Source organism: Solea solea, chromosome 10, assembly GCF_958295425.1.
Source record: "Solea solea chromosome 10, fSolSol10.1, whole genome shotgun sequence".
In the NCBI taxonomy this organism is placed as follows: Eukaryota; Metazoa; Chordata; class Actinopteri; order Pleuronectiformes; family Soleidae; genus Solea; species Solea solea.
In genome coordinates, this window is record NC_081143.1 from 3,575,113 (window position 1) to 3,593,503 (window position 18,391).

The 18,391-nt window shown below is 41.4% G+C and overlaps 1 protein-coding gene across 1 annotated transcript; it reads left to right on the forward strand.

Moving 5' to 3' along the window:
- Positions 1 to 201: 201 nt before the first annotated feature.
- Positions 202 to 7,601, forward strand: mmaa (metabolism of cobalamin associated A). The gene is made up of 7 exons (XM_058640665.1): positions 202 to 275; positions 1,460 to 1,850; positions 2,234 to 2,356; positions 2,550 to 2,720; positions 3,787 to 3,872; positions 5,191 to 5,340; positions 6,832 to 7,601. The coding sequence occupies exons 2-7, from the start codon at positions 1,460 to 1,462 to the stop codon at positions 7,120 to 7,122; spliced, it is 1,212 nt and encodes a 403-aa protein (XP_058496648.1). The 5' UTR covers positions 202 to 275; the 3' UTR covers positions 7,123 to 7,601.
- Positions 7,602 to 18,391: the final 10,790 nt, after the last annotated feature.

The window sequence follows — 18,391 nt, forward strand, 5'->3', positions numbered from 1 at the left end:
GGTTATTTCTATTTACTACCATCTGTAGATTTTAATTTGACCATATTCACTTTTACAATTCATAGTTTTTTATGAATACATTTTTGCACACGATAATGAATTTTACTAACTTGTTGACATATTTTAATAAACAATTTATGTTAATTCATGAAAGGACGGAAACATTTGTTGGGGGGCGGGCCCGTACGTCACCGGAAACGGAAGAAATTGAATGAAACAACCGGTGATATCCATGGTTAGTACCCGCGGGGACGCTGTTGTCCTGCTAATGCGAGGTCAGTGCAATTTCTTCAATTTGTGTAAATTGTTCATTGTCTATATCTTTGACAGCTTCTTATATACTTCCACAGAGCGTTAGACCAGCGGCCAGTGGACGGTAATGGTTTATACTCGTGTTGTAAACTCTTTAGTTCAAGTTTAGTCTGTTTGTTCCTCAGTCAATGTTACAGCTGGCACAGCAGTACTGACCAGTATGTAGAGGTAACTTGGTTCAGGTGTTGTCATTATTTACGCATTGTTTGGATGTCAACACGCAGTAGGGCTGAGAATCGCCAGAGACACCACGATACCATAATTATCACGATATTTAAGTCATGATACGATATTGCAAAACACTGAGTATCTGCGAAATCACATGCAACAGTTCTACTGAGAGTGAGTATTTTTAATGCTAACACACGAACTGTTTATATGTAACATCAGTTGATTACATGCTAAAAAAATGTATACTATACTCTGTGTGTCTCGCTGTATGATTATATGTGTATGTATATATGTATATGTATGTATATATATATATATATATGTGTATATACTGTATATGTGTGTGTGTATGTATATATATGTATGTATGTATGTACTGTATATGTATGTATGTATATATGTGTATGTATGTATGTATTATATATATATATATATATATATATATATATATATATATATATATATATATATATATATGTATGTATGTATGTATGTATGTATATAAATAAATCAGACACCCTCTGTTTTCAGGCATTGATTTCATAACATTATTACACCTGTATTCAAAAGAAAACAGCATATTATCTTACTGAAGCTATTGCACATACACTATAGCAAACAGCAGTTATGTTACTGATATGTTTCAGTTGAGCCATCTACAATGCATTTCCTCTGATGTTCACATTAAATCAACGTGTAAATCTATATTATGTATTCCAACTTACAAAAAAATTTAGCTAACCCTTTTACGTATTTTTGACATTGAAAACATGAACTGAATGACCATTAAAGAATTCACATCATATAGGGTGCAAAAGAGAAATGACATACAAACCAATATAATGAACTAACCCTTTAAAGTCAGCAAGTACTTAAGAAACCACTAAATTCTTCTTTTCAAGTTATTTTTGCTGTTGTTTATTTTGTTTGTTATTTTGAACTTTAAACACTGAACCTATCATCTCCCTTTTCCTAGATGCCCCACATTTACTATAAAATGGGACATTTTGGCCTCTCCCTCCTCCGCTCCACCAGGACATGCTGTCTCCACCGAAGGGTCTTCACATGTTCCCACCCCTTCTACCAAAGTACCATCCCAGTCCACAGCTGCCAGCATAGCAGGCGTGTGAGCACAGATCTCTGCCAGCACATACAGGACTTAAGTGGCCCCGAGCAGAGACTTGTGAATAAACTATATGAAGGACTGATTGGAGGACAGAGGGCATCTCTGGCCGAGTCCATCACCCTGGTGGAGACGCAGCATCCCAGGAAGAAAGAGCTGGCACAGGTGCTGCTGCAGAAGGTGTTGGCCTTCAGGGCGGAGCAGGAGAGATGTAACGGAGGGAAGCCTGTGGCCTTTAGAGTAGGTGTGTGGACTCTATTTCTGTGTTCAACCGCCCATCTCAATTTGTCTTACAAACAAATGATGTACCTTTGATCCTATTGATTTGTCTCCTGTCTAAATGATTAACTTTTTCATTATATGGAGTCTTTTGCACAGCTGCCATTTTGTCATGTTTTAGCAGGAAAATCACATTTTTTACCAATAACAATAAATACCGTGTTGGAGCATGAGTAACTTCCAGATATTTATGTAAGATGACTAGCCTGTGTTGCTCCTGTATCTCTCTCATTGTATTTTATAAAGCATAAGTTTTTACATACTTGAAAGCATACACACCTTTCTCAGTCTTATATATAGAATCAAAAACAGGTCATGATAACAGGCCTCTCTGTGGTGATTTCTCAGGGCTCTCTGGTCCTCCTGGCGCAGGGAAGTCATCCTTCATCGAGGTGGTGGGGAAGATGTTGACTGGAAGTGGACATAAAGTATCAGTGCTGGCTGTGGACCCGTCGTCCTGCACTACAGGAGGTAGCATCTGAAACACAATTCATAAACATGTGACAAAGTGTATCATGAATTTAAAAAGATGTTATCATTTTAATAGTTTGTTAACGCTATAAAGAATGAATTGAAATGGCCATATGCACAATCGACAGCATCAGTGTCGCACCAAAAATGTTTAATATGAGCTATAAACTTAATTCAGTGCCTTCTGTTGCAGGGTCTCTGATGGGTGATAAGACTCGTATGACTGAACTCTCCAGAGACTTGAATGCTTTCATCCGACCGTCTCCGACCTCTGGAACACTGGGCGGAGTCACAAGAACAACCAATGAGGCCATTGTACTGTGTGAGGGGGCAGGATATGACATTGTCCTTGTAGAGACTGTAGGTAAGAAACTCGTTTTCAAGAGTTTCTCCTTCGATAAAATGTACTTAGAAAGCTAGAAATAGTTGTGTATTTTTGGACATAGTCTTCCTGCAAATTTCATCAGTTTCACCAGTTTTCATCATGGAAACTGGTTATTCTGTTACATTTTTCTGACGTTTGTCGTACCTGGTAGTAAATAAGATGAGATAAGATAATCCTTAGTTAGTTCTACAATGGGGAAATGTACATTGTTACAGCATCAAGGAAAGTAAAGGTAACAAAAAAATAGGCACATATAACATGCATTTTCACATCTATGAATGTGCAATATAGCAGACATTGACTCTTTAGCTTATAAAATAGACCAGATCTCACTGAAACAAACACATTATCTTATTGAAACATCATTACAAATAAATCAATGTATAAGAAACACTGAGAGATGAGGAAGTATTTTTGGTAATGAAAGTGTAGCAGGCCGGAGTAGGTTTGAGTTGAAAAACTTGCTCAGGATGCATCAGCGTTAACTCTATGTAAAGAATATAGTCATGTTTTTTGTATTCCAGACAAGATCAGATTTAAATGTATCCTCAGTGCATCTTAGGTGCATTTACACTTGTACTGTACAAACTTCACAAACTTGTCTCTGTTCAACCTATTTCAGTCTATTTATGTTGCAAAATAGAATAAAAACACATTTTTGGAAATGAGAAAATACAGCATATGATCGAAGGCCCATTTTTAAAGGAATAATATGATTAAATAATGATTGCACTTGTTAAATTTTAGTGTTGGCCATTAATAAGCAAGTGTGACACTGGTCTCCTCCTCCTCACACGTAGAGTCTAGAATATATTCACTGCAAAAATAATACGACTGCATACACTCATTCCTTCAAGTATGTTTTCTCATGCTCATACACGGTGTTGTGAAATGATAAAATTAATGACATAATCAATGATGGCTCATCGTTTAGATTTAATAGGAGAATTTCACTGACTAACTACATTCTCAGATTAAACATAAAAGTCTGCATCACCTTTTTGTGTGAGTGCTCGTCATTAAATGTTGTTGCCTTTGTTTCCAGGTGTTGGCCAGTCAGAGTTTGCAGTGGCCGACATGGTTGATATGTTTGTATTGCTGATTCCACCAGCAGGGGGCGATGAACTCCAGGTCAGTCAACAACATGCACAACATATTGATTTGTCTCTTGTCTAAAAGATTAACTTTTTCATTATATGGAGTCTTTTGCACAGCTGCCATTTTGTCATGTTTTAGCAGGAAAATCAACAATAAATACCCTGTTGGAGCATGAGTAACTTCCAGATATTTATGTAGGATGACTCGCCTGCCTTGCCAATATATCTAGCATTTATATACCCCAAGCACATCACAGTTATCTATATTTGGTTTTTGGTGATTAAAAACATTCTGTTTTGAATAGCTCACCACATTATGTGCAGAGTAGGGGCCAGTTTCATTGTTGTATTTTATAAAGCATTAAATTTTACATACTTGAAAGCATACACGCATATATTTTCTTACAGCCCACTAAAGTGATGTTTGCGTGTTTCGTTATGATAGTATGAATATGATCGATTGATTATAACGCACATTCTTACTTCCATGGGTACTTTACTTTCAGTTTTTGTGTCCATATAATGTCAAATGAAACATGTTGACAAACTATATGGTAATCAATTTATTACTTAGTCGAATTAATCACTTAATTAGCCCAAGCAATTAGGATTAATATTATGGTGATTATGGCCATTAAGCAGCTCAAGTGGCATTTGTTTTAATTAGTGTAATTATATCTTACACAAAACACATTGCCATTGAAACATAAAACCCTAATTTAGACTGGAAGTAGAATATTTCAAACATCCTGCACAAGTGCCACATAATGATGTGACAGAACTGAGGTACAATATTACATGTCAGTCAGAAAGTGTGCAAACAATACTGACCATGACTGTAGCTGTCATTCACCAGGTGGATATAAAACCTTCATCAACAGACGAAGAGCAGAGTTTAGAGAAGCAATTGTTTTTTTGTCAGGGTGACGCATGCATGTGTGTGGGACAAATAGAAAAAGACTGTGAGATTTTATTGGTTTCTTCTTGTAAAACTGCAGCCAGAAAATATTTCTCAGCAACCTGGCCACCCAGACATATGATTTATTTACACCTAGACATCACTTGTATTTATATGCAGACATTGGTTTATTTATATCTAGACATCAGTTTTATTTACATCTAGACTTCAGGTGTATTTATAATTTTGTCATACTTGTGTACAATGTTTATCCTCTTGTATGGCTCTCACTGAGGTTTCGTCCATTGTTTTTTTTTTTTTACCTGTTGACAGCTTTTTTTGTATAGATTATAAAGCCCATTGAGGCAATTAGGGTTTAAAAGAATAATATTGATTTAGTTTGATTCACAGTAATCTGAAATGTATTTCCTCTAATGGCAACATTTCTCTTCAGGGTATCAAAAGAGGCATCATTGAGAGAGCCGACTTAGTGGTGGTGACAAAGTCGGATGGAGACCTGGTGGTGCCGGCCCGGAGGATCCAGGCTGAGTATACCAGTGCGCTCAAACTGCTCAGGAGACAGTCCAAGTCCTGGAATCCCAAGGTGTGTGCATGTGGTGTGTCTGCGTGTTAACAGCAGAAAAGCCCAGAATGATTAGCCTTTAAAAAAAAGAGAAAAGATAACTGGCACGTGTTCAACACTGAACCCACTGGGCAGCTACAGCTGCCGTGTCAACCCAACAAGCTCACACGCCGAGAGGTCAGCTGACCCGAGAGTAAGGGGTGTGGGGTAATGTTGGTGATGTCACAGCATCACTGTTTCAGTACCGCAGTGTCTCGCTACCCCCCCACCAGCAGCTCACCCGCCTGCTCGCCTGGCCTTGTCCGTTTTGTTTTCCTAGCTTAGTGCAGCAGCTGCCCACTGAGCGAGCTGCCAGGCAACATCCCTGACTTACTCCCACCCTGCCTCACACTAAACCTCCACCCATGACTCCCGTTGCTCTGAATACTCAGATGCTGGGTCATGAATGTACTCATTTTCAGCCATACTCGTATAAAAGCTGCTCTTGTTGCCTCCTTGACTATCTATTCTCACCGCTGACGTCAGACTATTTTCTTGTGGAGACATGGACAGCAAAAGGCAGATTCAGAATGTCATAATTACTGCATTAGTTTCTTTTTTTCTAGATAATGTAAGTACCTTAAATTACAGTAAGGTTGAATTATTCTGGGCTGGAAGCAAACAATTCAAAGACTCATGTCTTTAAACTATGACAAAGCCAAACAAACATCAGCTCCTGTTTTTGCCTTATACTCCTATCCAATCCTTGTAAAATAATCCAACTAATTGTGTTTTTAGGGCTCTACCTGATGTGAAACATGTCATTTTATTACACTTAAACAGTCTGGAAGAGACTGTAGGGAATCAGTGAGGATTATTTTATAGTTGCACTTTTGTCTTCTTCTTCAAACTCCTATTCTCCTTTTAATGAAGTGATTACAGCAGGCGTTGTATGAGCAGAGTAGTGGTTTCCAAATGCATGTTTGATTGCCCTCACTTTTTTGAGTTTTGAGTTTCTCTTCTTCTTCTTCTGCCTGCTTTCACTTTGAATGTTGCCCTGGATTTCATCATATGTTCTTGAAACTGTAAAAGGCTTTAAAAAAAGCAAAAAAAAAAAAAAGCAAACCAAAAACACATAAATGACCTTTATCCTCAAGTTGCCTCCGTAAACAAGGTGTAATGGGGAGATGAAAACACACAGAAAACCGACATGGCAGCTTTTTATAGAATAGAGCTGCATCCAAATAAATCCTGAAAAAACCCAGCTAATAGGATGGAAAAAGCACAGACTATGCTGACTATTAAATTTTAACACACTTCTAACAATGCCTTTTTTCATTTGATTAAAAATAGATGCATGACCAAAAAAGCATGGTTATGTAAATAAAACAATATTTATTGTATTATTTGGTTATGGCGATCCTCTTTCATGCTGAATATTGTTAAAACTAAAACGGGTTGCTGTTCCTTTGGTCACATCCTCTGAATTACTGCTGGTAAAAAGAGACATTAAATTCCCAACTCCCTCTTCAGGTGGTGCGCGCCTCCTCTCACACTGATGAGGGCATCTCAGAGGTCTGGGCCAAGGTGGAGTTATACCGGGACTTCATGCTAGCCAGTGGAGAGTTGCAGGGCCGAAGAAAAGCCCAGCAGAAGGTTTGGATGTGGAGTCTGATCCAGGACAATCTCCTCTGCCATTTCCAAAATCATCCCAGTGTCAGAGACGCTCTTCCCCACCTGGAGGAGAGGGTCACCAAAGGGGCCATCTCTCCAGGTCTAGCTGCTGACCTGCTTCTGAAAAGCTTCTCATCATCATCTTCATAGTAAACTGCAGGACTGGATGGATGTGTCATGGTTCATCAAGGCAAAAAAAAAAAACAGAATAAGATTAGGTGACCTTGATCCTGTGGTTTTCACAAAAAAAAAGAAGCAGCTTTGCTCTTTTTAATCTCAATTTTAAATTCATAATACCTGAGGCAGAAGTCAGCCCAGACAGACTGTTTCAACTCACTTTAATCCAAAATCAGGAGAGGCCTGGCTGAGCATACACTTCTTATGTCTCACCTTCGTCTTGAAGACATTAACATTTGGAGAGTGGAAGGACAATTCCATTAGTGAGGAAAAGATGCCTCGGAGATCTTTGCTGCCGTCATCTTTTTTTTTCCCTAATGTAAAGAAGTAACTCTGAATTGCTTCTTGGACAAGAGCTCTAGCCTTCATGAGCGTTTTAATCAAATGTGCAGGGGATTGATGCAGTCATGTTGTTGTACTTGAAAAAATTGAAATAAATGTTTGACTGTTAAGTAATTGATAATCTTACCCACATTGATGGACATGTTTTATAACCTAAGAGGAAAAAGAAACGATTAGAAGTGGGAAATGTACACCGACTTGTTTCCCTTGTTGAGCTGCTGTGGACATTAATAACACATTCTCTCTGAAACTTCACTCTTGAGATGACGTCTTCTTCACATTCATTGAAAGACTGACGCGAGTGGTTAAGTGAGGAGCACAGTTGGCTCAGTCTTGTCTTTCTTCTTTTGTTTCCTCTTGATATGAACAACTGAACATAGTTACTTTGAAGAATATTAGTCGTGACATTTATCAAAGTTGTAGGTACATGTCCTCTGCACGGTGAAGCTGAAATATCAGTGCCTGGATTCCCCTGAATTCAGGTAAACCACACTTTAATATTTTCAGAATTACCTTCATGCTGCACCACAAATACTCATAACTTCACTACACCTACTTTATTACATTTAATAAGATTTGTCGCTTTATTCTATTGTATTTTAGACTATTGTCTCATAGCAGCTTCTTTTTCTGATTAGTAATTATACATAATGCAAGATGGTGTCATATTTGCAAACTTCAGCCATAATAAGTGATGGTAAATGTATATTTAAATTTCAGACGGAAACAAATGGAGAATCTGTGTGTGTGTGTGTGTGGGTGGGGTTTTCTCTGGGTTCTCTGGTTTCCTCAAACATCCCAAAAACATGCAGATTTGGGGATTAAGCAAACTGGACACTCTAAATTGACCATAGTGAGTGAGAGTGGATCCCTTTTGTGACCCTTGTGTAGAGGAGAAAGGGGTAAAAGATGAATGAATGAATGAATATTTGTAGAATACTAACATGGTCCTCAGGATTTCTAGAGTCTAGTCTAGAGATGAGTCACCTAAAGATCACTTGCTTTAACAAATAGTGTTCCAACATACAACAGCTGAAGAGCGATGCTAGGAGAACATTTGGCATTTAAAGCTGAGAATGAGACAAGTCGTTAATGAAGTGCAGTTAATATAATTTTACTGAACACTCATTTAAAACTCAGGTCATTTAAAATGACAGGACATCTGATAAAGTGGCAGGATTGGCACCTGGTGGGTTCTGCTGCTGTAACTCATCTGCATTAGGATATTTTCTTTTAACCATTCTTTGCTAAACCCTGAAAGATGTTAGTGTGTGTTGATCCCAGAAGATTCACAGTCCACGTTCAAAGTCACTTAAATTATCTTTCTACCCGGTTTGATCTTCAGCAGGTTGTCTTGACCATGTCTACATGCTTAAATGCCGAGTGGCTGCCATGTCATTGGCTGATTTAAAAAACAATCAACAAACAGATCAAATGTACATAATAAAGAGGCAGTTGAGCGAGTTTGTGTTGAACGTCACATAGATCAAAAGCTCAAGGGGAAAGTGGAGATTTTCTCTATGTATTCACAAAGAAAATAAGATGGGACATACTGTAAACATGCCCCTTTGTTTGGTGTTGTTACATTCTGAAACCACTAGAGGGCTCCCTAATTTTACTCTGCCTTGAATTCATTATCCTAATGACTGGACCCTCAGTGCCAGTCAGTCCTCCTCTTCATAATGCCCCTGCCTCCTGCCCTCCATCCATTCTTCATTGAGCTTGCCAATGGTGCCAGGTCACTCGGAGGGTAGGACATCAGTGGCTTCCACTCTCCTGAAGCACAGTCTGTTCTGTGGTCCTCACCCGTCAGTGCCAAACGCTGCACAGCTCATCTCAGTTGTCACTGAAAAACTGAAAAAACTGAAAACAGTTCAGTGGAGCAGTGTGGGACTGAACAGCTTGTAACCTCAACCCTGTCTTTTGATATTTAAAGTGGAAAAATTGTTATTTTAATACTAATCCACACTTATCCTGAGCCCCCTCAACTGGTGCACAAGCTTCCAGGTCGCTATTCATTTGCTCCTGCCTGAGTTAAAGTGAAAGAATGTCGCTTGAATGCAGATGGATTCATTAGGTCTGAGTAACACCCTTCTCCTCCATCATGCTGACACAAACGCATACACACTGTAGCTGCTCTGGCTGAAAGGGAACAGTGAGTTCTGCAAGCCTGGAGACTCTCTGTGCACACACACACACACACACACACACATACATGCATATACATGTACGCATATACTGTTGTCTCCAGTGTAAATAACACCATGCGGTTTCACTAAGGAAGATTAACTCAAATGCTGCTGGATGGTGCTCGGCCATTTTAGCCTAAACAGAGCCCAACCACATGTGTTTAGCATTTGACTGGATCTCTTGAATGTAAGCAGAAGACAGAGACTGGCTCTTTGATGAGGCTTTTTCATGTGTAATGGATGGGCTTACACTGACAGTCTCTCTTTGTGTAAGCAGTCTCCAGTCAGAATGTTTTCCTGGCTTAGGACAAAGCCAAACGTTGCCCCCATAGTGATGTAATCGCAGTCCACAAACTCAGATTTTCCTCCAAAAAAAACCCCCCAAAGTCTGCAATGAGCACCAAACAATGGCGCTGCTACAAATACAAGTAAACAAACCAGGCAGACAAACGTCTTTGCTCTCCCCCCTCGTGTGTTCTGTCAGTGCTGCGGTTGCTACGGTTGTTTTGTGCTCGGATCAGAGTGTGAGGGAAGGCTGACACAGAGGGAAATGTCAGTCTGGCCCTCCTACACGGCCGGATTGGGAGCTGTGCTCTGTGTGTGTGTGTGTGTGTGTGTGTGTGTGCAGTGTGACAACCGGTCGTGGGCTGCTGATCCTCAAAGCCTCACCCCGTCCCTGCCATGTTTGCTGTGCTGCTCACACACACACACTCACACACATACCCCCACACTGACATACATGAACATGTGTCCTTGCACACACACACACACACACGCTGTCTCTCTGTAGTGACAGATGAGTGTGTGAGAAGCATTTCCTCCAGCTGCACAACGATACACTAATGGGGTTGGAGAGCAGCAGTGACGCCCCCTGTGTGTGTGTGTGTGTATATGCTAGATGTAACACCTCACTCATTATGCTGCTCTGATGGGTCACTGTGCAGCGTCTTTATAGGAAGACCCTCATGGCGACATGTCTTATTATATCAACTGCTGAGAAGGATGTTAATACCAGGCTGCACGGTGCACGCTGCGTCCTCTCCAGCCTGTGGAGTGAAGAGACACGGTTGGTATTCGGAGTGTGTCTCGTTGCATGGGCTAATTCTATTTAACCTGGTGAAGTCTGCTGGACGGTACGGTCAGAGTGCCCCAGGAGGCCAGCATGTACCTCTGCTTTATTACCCACCTGAGGAGGCTCGCTCTCCCACACACACACACACACACACACACACAAATGTTTGCTATGTGTAATTTACTGGGCAGCCTGTGGGCCAGGCCTTCATCTGCAGGAAAGCGCGAATAGATCCTTGGCGCCAGTAATTGGACTTTAGAACTGATTGGGGAACTTGATTGACCTCCAGTAATGGATTTGAGTGAATAATTATTTGTAGTTATGGTTGGAAGATGATATCAGGGAGAGAGAGAAAGAGAGACCAATCCCACCAGTGTGACTCACCCCTGCCGCCAGAGCAGAGCGCTGCCAGCACTCAATTAATGAAATCCAGCTGCTCAGACTCCCCACGTGTAGTGGCTGATCAAAAAAACACACAGGGGTCTGGTCAGAAAACGGGGTTATCTTCATCCAACCTTTCCTCTCTGCAAAACTGGCTGCCCATGGCCCATCACAATAGTGATTATAAAATCTTCTCCACTCCAGGTACAAGACATTAAGGTTGATAATGTCTCCATTATTTTTTAACTGCCTGTGGCAGTGCTCAGCACAGCCCACGGCAGCCATGTTAATGAGACCTCTCAAGATGGCAGGCAGCGCCTCCTCAGGACACAAAATGCAATCACTCTTAATCCAGCACTTTAATTGCTGGCCAAGTCCGCCTAAGTGAATTCAGCTGTGCTGTCTCTGCAGGCGAGTGGCTGCACCTCAGGAACACTCCGGCATAATACTCACAAAGATAAACTGGACTTCAAAACAAAGGGGAGATGATGTGAGGCCACTCGGAGTTTTTGGACTGTCGGATTCCTCTTCTCCTCCGTCACTGTCTTCATGTATATTATTCTCAGCTTTCTCCAGAGGCGTGCGACTGTATTCTGCAGGGAGGACAGAAGACAGAAGACAGAAGACACCGTCCTTGCCTCCTGCTCTCTTTTATCTTTCCCTCTTTGATTGACTCACTCGCTCCTACGTTATAATCCTCAATTTCCTGCTGCTTCTTCTCCCCAGTCTTGTTCTCACTCTCCTACTTTCACCAGTCCTCTGCTGTCAATTGTCCCCCAGCCTCCCCCCCCACACACACACACACACACTGTGACCCCTCATTGCCCTGTTGCCAGGTTCTATTATTTCTCGCTGACCAGTGGCCTGGTCAAGCTGGTGCTCTGGTGCTACAGGCAGCCCATGTAATGACAGGTAACACCAGGCCACACACTCTCTACGGTAACATGTAGAGGTCAGCTTGTCATACCTGTCCACAGCTCCACTGTGTGCACACACACACACACACACACACACACACACATACACATCATGATTTGCTGTGTACGGCTAAGTGCCAGAAAGCCCTGGTCATAACCTTAGACTCAGAGAAGTGAGTGATGAGGTTGAGTGAAGTAGAGTTTACACCTTTCATTCTCCTCCTTTTGTGCTTGCCCAACAATGTACTGGTGGTTTTTTATTTTTGAACATGATGTGTTGCCTTTTACAACCTTGGCAAACTGTAGATACTCTGGCTGATCCTGTTTACAGCAGAGGAGCAGGATTTACGTGGTTAGTGGTTGTTAACTACAGCTAGCCTCCCCTCTCTTCTGGCACGGCCTGCTCCCTGTGTTAATGACCACTCACAGTTGCTGCCCTGCGGGGGGGGGGGGGGGGGGGGGGGGGGACACAGGACTCCAGGACAGGGTCAGCCAACATCAGACCCTCGTCGCACCTCCAAGACCATCTGCTCACACAAGAGGAAATATGTTCCGCATGTTGTTTGTCTTTTGCGTCCACTGTTTTTTTTTTTTTGGGGGGGGGGTTGTACTAGAGGACTCCCGAGTTACACCTTTTATTTACAACAATTTTAATGAGTAGTGATTACTTCAGCTGAGGGCCCCGGCTTGTTTTCCACCTCAATTTCCTAATCATGATATCTCTTTTTTTTTTAAATTCAGTTTCCCTGAATAGCTATGTTTAAGGCTAAGGTTAAGGTCCAGTAATGATCGATGATCCTCTCCCTGACTGAGCGAGCTCTATCTACCCTGGACAAGATGGTGTCTCCCTGGTAGTCGGTCAGCAGTTTTTGTTAGTGTGGCATGTTCCTGGCTCCTGGTCTGATCCAGGGCAATGGCCCACATTACCAGACCTGTGAGGGCCAAGGGGGCCAGCATGGGTTTGTCACGCTAGGTTGACATTTTGGGGAACATTGCCAGGACACCGCAGCACATTTCGTCCTCCTGGACAAATGGTGTGGGAGCAAACATGTCAACTCAGGCAGATGGGCAGGCGTCAGTGCCAACCTCACTGGACCGCACTGGACCGCTGGCCTGGCGCCGTCTGCCAGCCGGCCTAACGGAGCGCTTCCTGCCACATTCGCAGTGGAGGGGCAGGTGTCTTCCTCTAGCAGCAAGTTGTAGGAACATGTGTGGTTACATTCACTTTCTTTGTCTGTGTGGAAGAGAGACAGTCAAACAGGAACAGACTATTCAAGACATTATGTGTCTGATTTTGATCATTAAAGTGCTGAATGGACGACACTTACAAGCATTTAAACCAACAGTGAGTATAATATTATGAATATTATGAAGTTATAGATTTAAATGAAAAACAAACTAATCGTTAACAAGCTTCAAGAGTCATAACCAGACTGAACCCTTCCACCCTGCTTTCATCACATATGGACGGACAAGTGTTTCCTGTGATCCAGATCGAGCTCCAGGAAAAAGTGGTCCGCAGTGGAACGTGTATATTTATACAACACACTGTCAGGAAAAGGACAAAAAAAAAGAAGCAATTACCAACCCTGAAAACATACAGTATTATATAACACATCTGGAGGCACCACCAGATTTTATTTTCTGTCAAATTCTGGGATCATTGTCATTAAAATTGGAATGATGTATTATAAAAAAATATATATTATATATATATATATATATATATATACATTATATATTATTATTACATTTTATAAAAATAAAAGTTTTATATATTATCAAACTGTCAAGGATGCAAGTGTATGTACTAATGATCGAGCATGTTTTAAATAAAACCATTTTCACAGCAGATATCTCTCGACACAATAGGACAGGTAACAGTAACAGTTTTTACCAAAAACATTCATTCATGTTCCAGGGTTGTGCTATTGTTAATAATTATATGATCATTATAGCATTGCTTTAAAACAACACATCAAATGGTCCTTGCACAAATAGAAAACTGTACAGTTACCTCACACTAAAGTAGATATACGTAAGTGAGCCAATGAGCAGGCGTTGTGATTCTTATTAATGTAAACCCCTGAAAAACAACCTCCAAAAAAAAGTAAAATAAATGTCAAAGTGGATGAGAAACCAGTGTTGCACAACAAGGTTTTCACGATATTGCATAAATACAGAGTAATACATTTTGTGCTCCCATTTAATGTAATTTACTGAACAGTTCTGCGAGAGTCCGGACAATTCAAACTTTACCATTTCAAACTTGTTATTTTAATGAGATTAAAAAAAGCCAAAGCCACATACCCAGTCCCAGTATCCACCTTGAATAAGAATCTACAACAACGTCTTAACAATTACCCCAAAACTTAACTTAATTAAACTGGTTTAAACTATGTTTTAGCCTCAGTGCGACTTATTATAAAGGTTAAGTAAAATAAACAAGGTTTGGGCTGCTCATACTTAAAAAGGGTTTAGCGTCAGTTTCATATTCTTATAACACTGACAGTTTTGTGCTTTGATTTTGTGTTTTTATTTTTTTAACCTTTTAAAGAATGACATTCAACACTGTACTCTGCTGTAATCGTCTGTGAAGCTAATGTACAACTGGAAGGATTGAGTGTGTCACTGAAAAACCACGACACAAAAACAATGCCTCAGCTCTTTGTCAAATCTGCCCAGGGATGATTTGTGAGTGCATGTGTACACATGTTTGGATGCGTGCATATATTTCATGCCGTTCCATTATCTGTGGAAGCATTTACTGTACCTGTGCTCGCGTGGAGGCGCAGACCCTGTGCTGTGCTGCATATCACAGCCAGGCCTGCTTCGAGGGAGGCCCATTAATCTTAGCTTAATCAAATAAATCAAGTGCACTTTAGAAAAGAGCTGTCATTGTAATTGTTGTGATAGCCACTCCCCAGTTACTCCAGGGGGAGCTCTGTAGAAAACTGTGCCAGGGAATGCACACTCACTCTCCACCCTCCAAAAAAAGAAGCATATAGTGCTGTGCTGTCTCACAATCAAGCCTAACATGACTGACGCTGCCCAGAGTGATGAGACTGCGACCTGCCGACACGTTTGTCCATTTCCAGTCCATCATGGCGGGACGCTTGCACAAGGCCACTGCAGCCAGAGTGCAGCCCTTCTTTGTGTTGGATCCTGTTAAATGTGACCACAACAGGGGCCTAATGCTCTGCTCTGCGGTCGCTGCTGCACTGGAATCATTCTGCTGAAAAGAAAGTTGCCGCGGCGTTGAGACATTAAACCCAATCTTGGGCTCCGTCCTGTATGTGTGAGCAGAAAGAGCACAGTTTGGTATTTACATGTGAAAGAATGCTCCGCCTCCCCCACAAGGAAACCATATTGGCGGACGTGGGGATGAGACAGAGGAGATAATGGGGATGGAAAGAGCAGCGTGTGTAAAGGCTGCGCTGCCCTCGGCTTCCCTTTCAACCAATGAGGGTTAAATGACTCTCTGGGCACCTTGGCAACCATTTCTGTGCTTCTGCATCTTCCTCAAATGTGACTGTGAACTGGCTGAAGAGGTTGTCTTCATCAGTCAAATATGCCGTGATGTTTTCTGTCATTAAAAAAAAAACTAAAACAGTTGTAAGGAGCGTAACTCCAAAAAGAAGAGGACAGATTTTGATGATTAGATGTTGGTGGTGATCCACATGTAGACCTGGATTCAAGAGAGTCCAGACACTGACACTGTGAGGAACTGAGCGGCTTTCATGTTGCACTCTCTTAATGCTTCCTCTAGTTTTAATCTTTCACTTTGTCACACACGTTCTCTCCTAATACCATTTCTGTCACATGTGTCTCTCAAGGCTCCAGCAGATGGTGCCAAACAGTGTGTGTGTGTGTGTGTACTTGTATTTATATCTCTGTTAGGTCCAAAAATCATACAAACCTATCTTTGTGGGGACATTTTATCTGGGCCCCACAACTTTAAAGGGCCTTTTCAAGGGTTAAGAATTGGGTTAAGGTTAGAGTTAGGCACTTAATCGTAATGGTTAGGGCAGCCTTTTTTTAAACAGTGGGGCAGGCCCCCCTGGGGGGGCGTAGAGACTTTCCGGGGGGGGTGGCGCGAGTTCTGTTTTTTTTTTGAGTCCTAACTAAAGTTTAGCAGGTGGAACTTTTGGTCTCGCTGTAAGCCGGACTCATTTAAGTGACGTACCACAACAAATCTACCCTGGTGACAAGGTTTGGATAATAGAGAAGTTTCTGACAGAGGCAAAAAGAAAACTGTGCAATGTTTCAGAAACTAACGACAAGCCAACGTCAGCCGAACGGAACAATGATTCACGACGACAAAATGCCACCAAAGACCTCTCTGTGTGTTGTGTCTCAAAACATCGGCAGGGGACAACATTTGTATTGCTAATACAAAAATGTTTTATTTGCACAGCAAATTATTGATATTGGTAAAGTATTCTTTGTTATCCAAATGTATTTATTGTTTAAAAAGTGACACTATTATAGTTATAATTACACATTTCATATTTTTGTTTGAAAATTGCTTTCTCACGAAGCAATATTGAGGTTATTTGTATTACTAAAGCAAAAATGTTATTTGCACAACAAATTATTGAAAGAAAAGTGAAACGTGTGTTCTAATATTGATTCAATAAAATAAATCATTTTGTGAGAGTCGGGGGGGGGGGGGGGGATACATTATGTCTAAGATATAAAAACAAATGTGTACGCACCTTTGTTGGTACCTTTTCTGGCATACGGACCTTGTTGGGTTCAGTAGTTCTGATAACAACCCAAAAGGGGTTCTGATGAGGCAGAACCTCATTTCTGTAGAACTGGTTAAGTTTAAGATTAAAATGAGTCATTAACTACTTATGGGTAAGGTAAGGGACACTAATCAGTGCTGTGTGATCAGAGTAACAACTAGACCCAAATTGTTCCTAATAATAATTAAGTTAAAGGCGACATAGACCGGAAGCTCCAACTAACGCTGTGTTTGTGTGTGTGTATCTGCGTCATTACCTCGTTTATGAAACCCTAAAGTTTCAGAACAAACAGTTCAGCCACTGCTGAGAAAATAGTGTTGTATTGTTTTCCTGGGCTCTGCGAAGCGGATCGGCACTTCCGTAGTTTGATGTCGTCATCAGAAATCCTCACCACTCCTCTCACCACCGTAGCGCCTCCCGGTGCGGGCACTAGTCCGGGGCACATCCGGTTGCGTACATTCAACTGCAGAAGAAGAAGAACTACTCTCGTTGTAGCTGCTGAGATGCAGAGCATCCACCGTGCCAGAGGGGGAGCTGTGTATCTGAGAGCTGGCCTATCTATTACGTCACTTCCAGGTACCTGGCCAATCACAGGACAGTAGGAAAGCTCTCGTTGGCTGGCCAATCACAACACAGTCCACGTTCTGGGGGTGTGGTTTTGGTCTGAAACAGCGCGGCTGACGAGAGCGTCAGTGAGGAGATATTTTGATCGGCTCGTTTGCAGCGATTAGGAGGTTTTTAATCATGAAAACAAGTTAATATATGTAAGTAGACCTCCATAACTAACATATATGTGTGATACAAGCATTCTATGTCGCCTTTAAACAATATAACAACAGCCTATCGTGTTGAGGACACATGATGCAATGATGAGTCAAACAAACTTGGGGGGGAGGGGTCACCACGCCACACCACACCCCCCCAGTCACAAAGTAAAAGTAACAGGAAAGGTTAGAAAATGTGGAAAGGATGAATAGACATGGATGGATGCGAGCTCATGCTAATTTGTTTGACCTACTCTCTTCACAAATGAGTATGGATGGAGGGATTCCTGATGCTCTGATTGGAAGATGGATGAGTGTGCAGCTATGGCTGTAATTGATTGAAGACAGGAATTCAGTTAGAGATAATTGAATCACGGAAATCATTAAAAGCTCAAGTGAATGAGATGATTAGGAGAGCTAACCGGGTTGTAATCAACCCTCGGCATGAGTCATCTTTAGGATTCTAAAAAGGAGCTTATTATCCCGCCAGATATAAGGTGTCATGACAGAAACCATCAAATCATTCTCTTCCCGTAAATACAAGCACACCAAGAAAAGACTTTGAAGCAGTTATTTGGGTGAATGGGAACATCTTCATTAATAAATGAGCGCTCTGTTTTAATGTTTCCATTTACTTTGAACTAATTGGTCAGTTTTCACTGCAACAGATTCTCAGGGCCAGCTGGGGGTCAGCGCTCTACTTCATTACTCCATCCAGGGAAATGAGGAGCCTGATTAGTTTGGGCTTGACCTTGGACTATTCAGTTAAGCCCTCCCGCTAAACCTCCTCGCGTCAAATCTCTGCAGACCCAAATCATTGAAATCA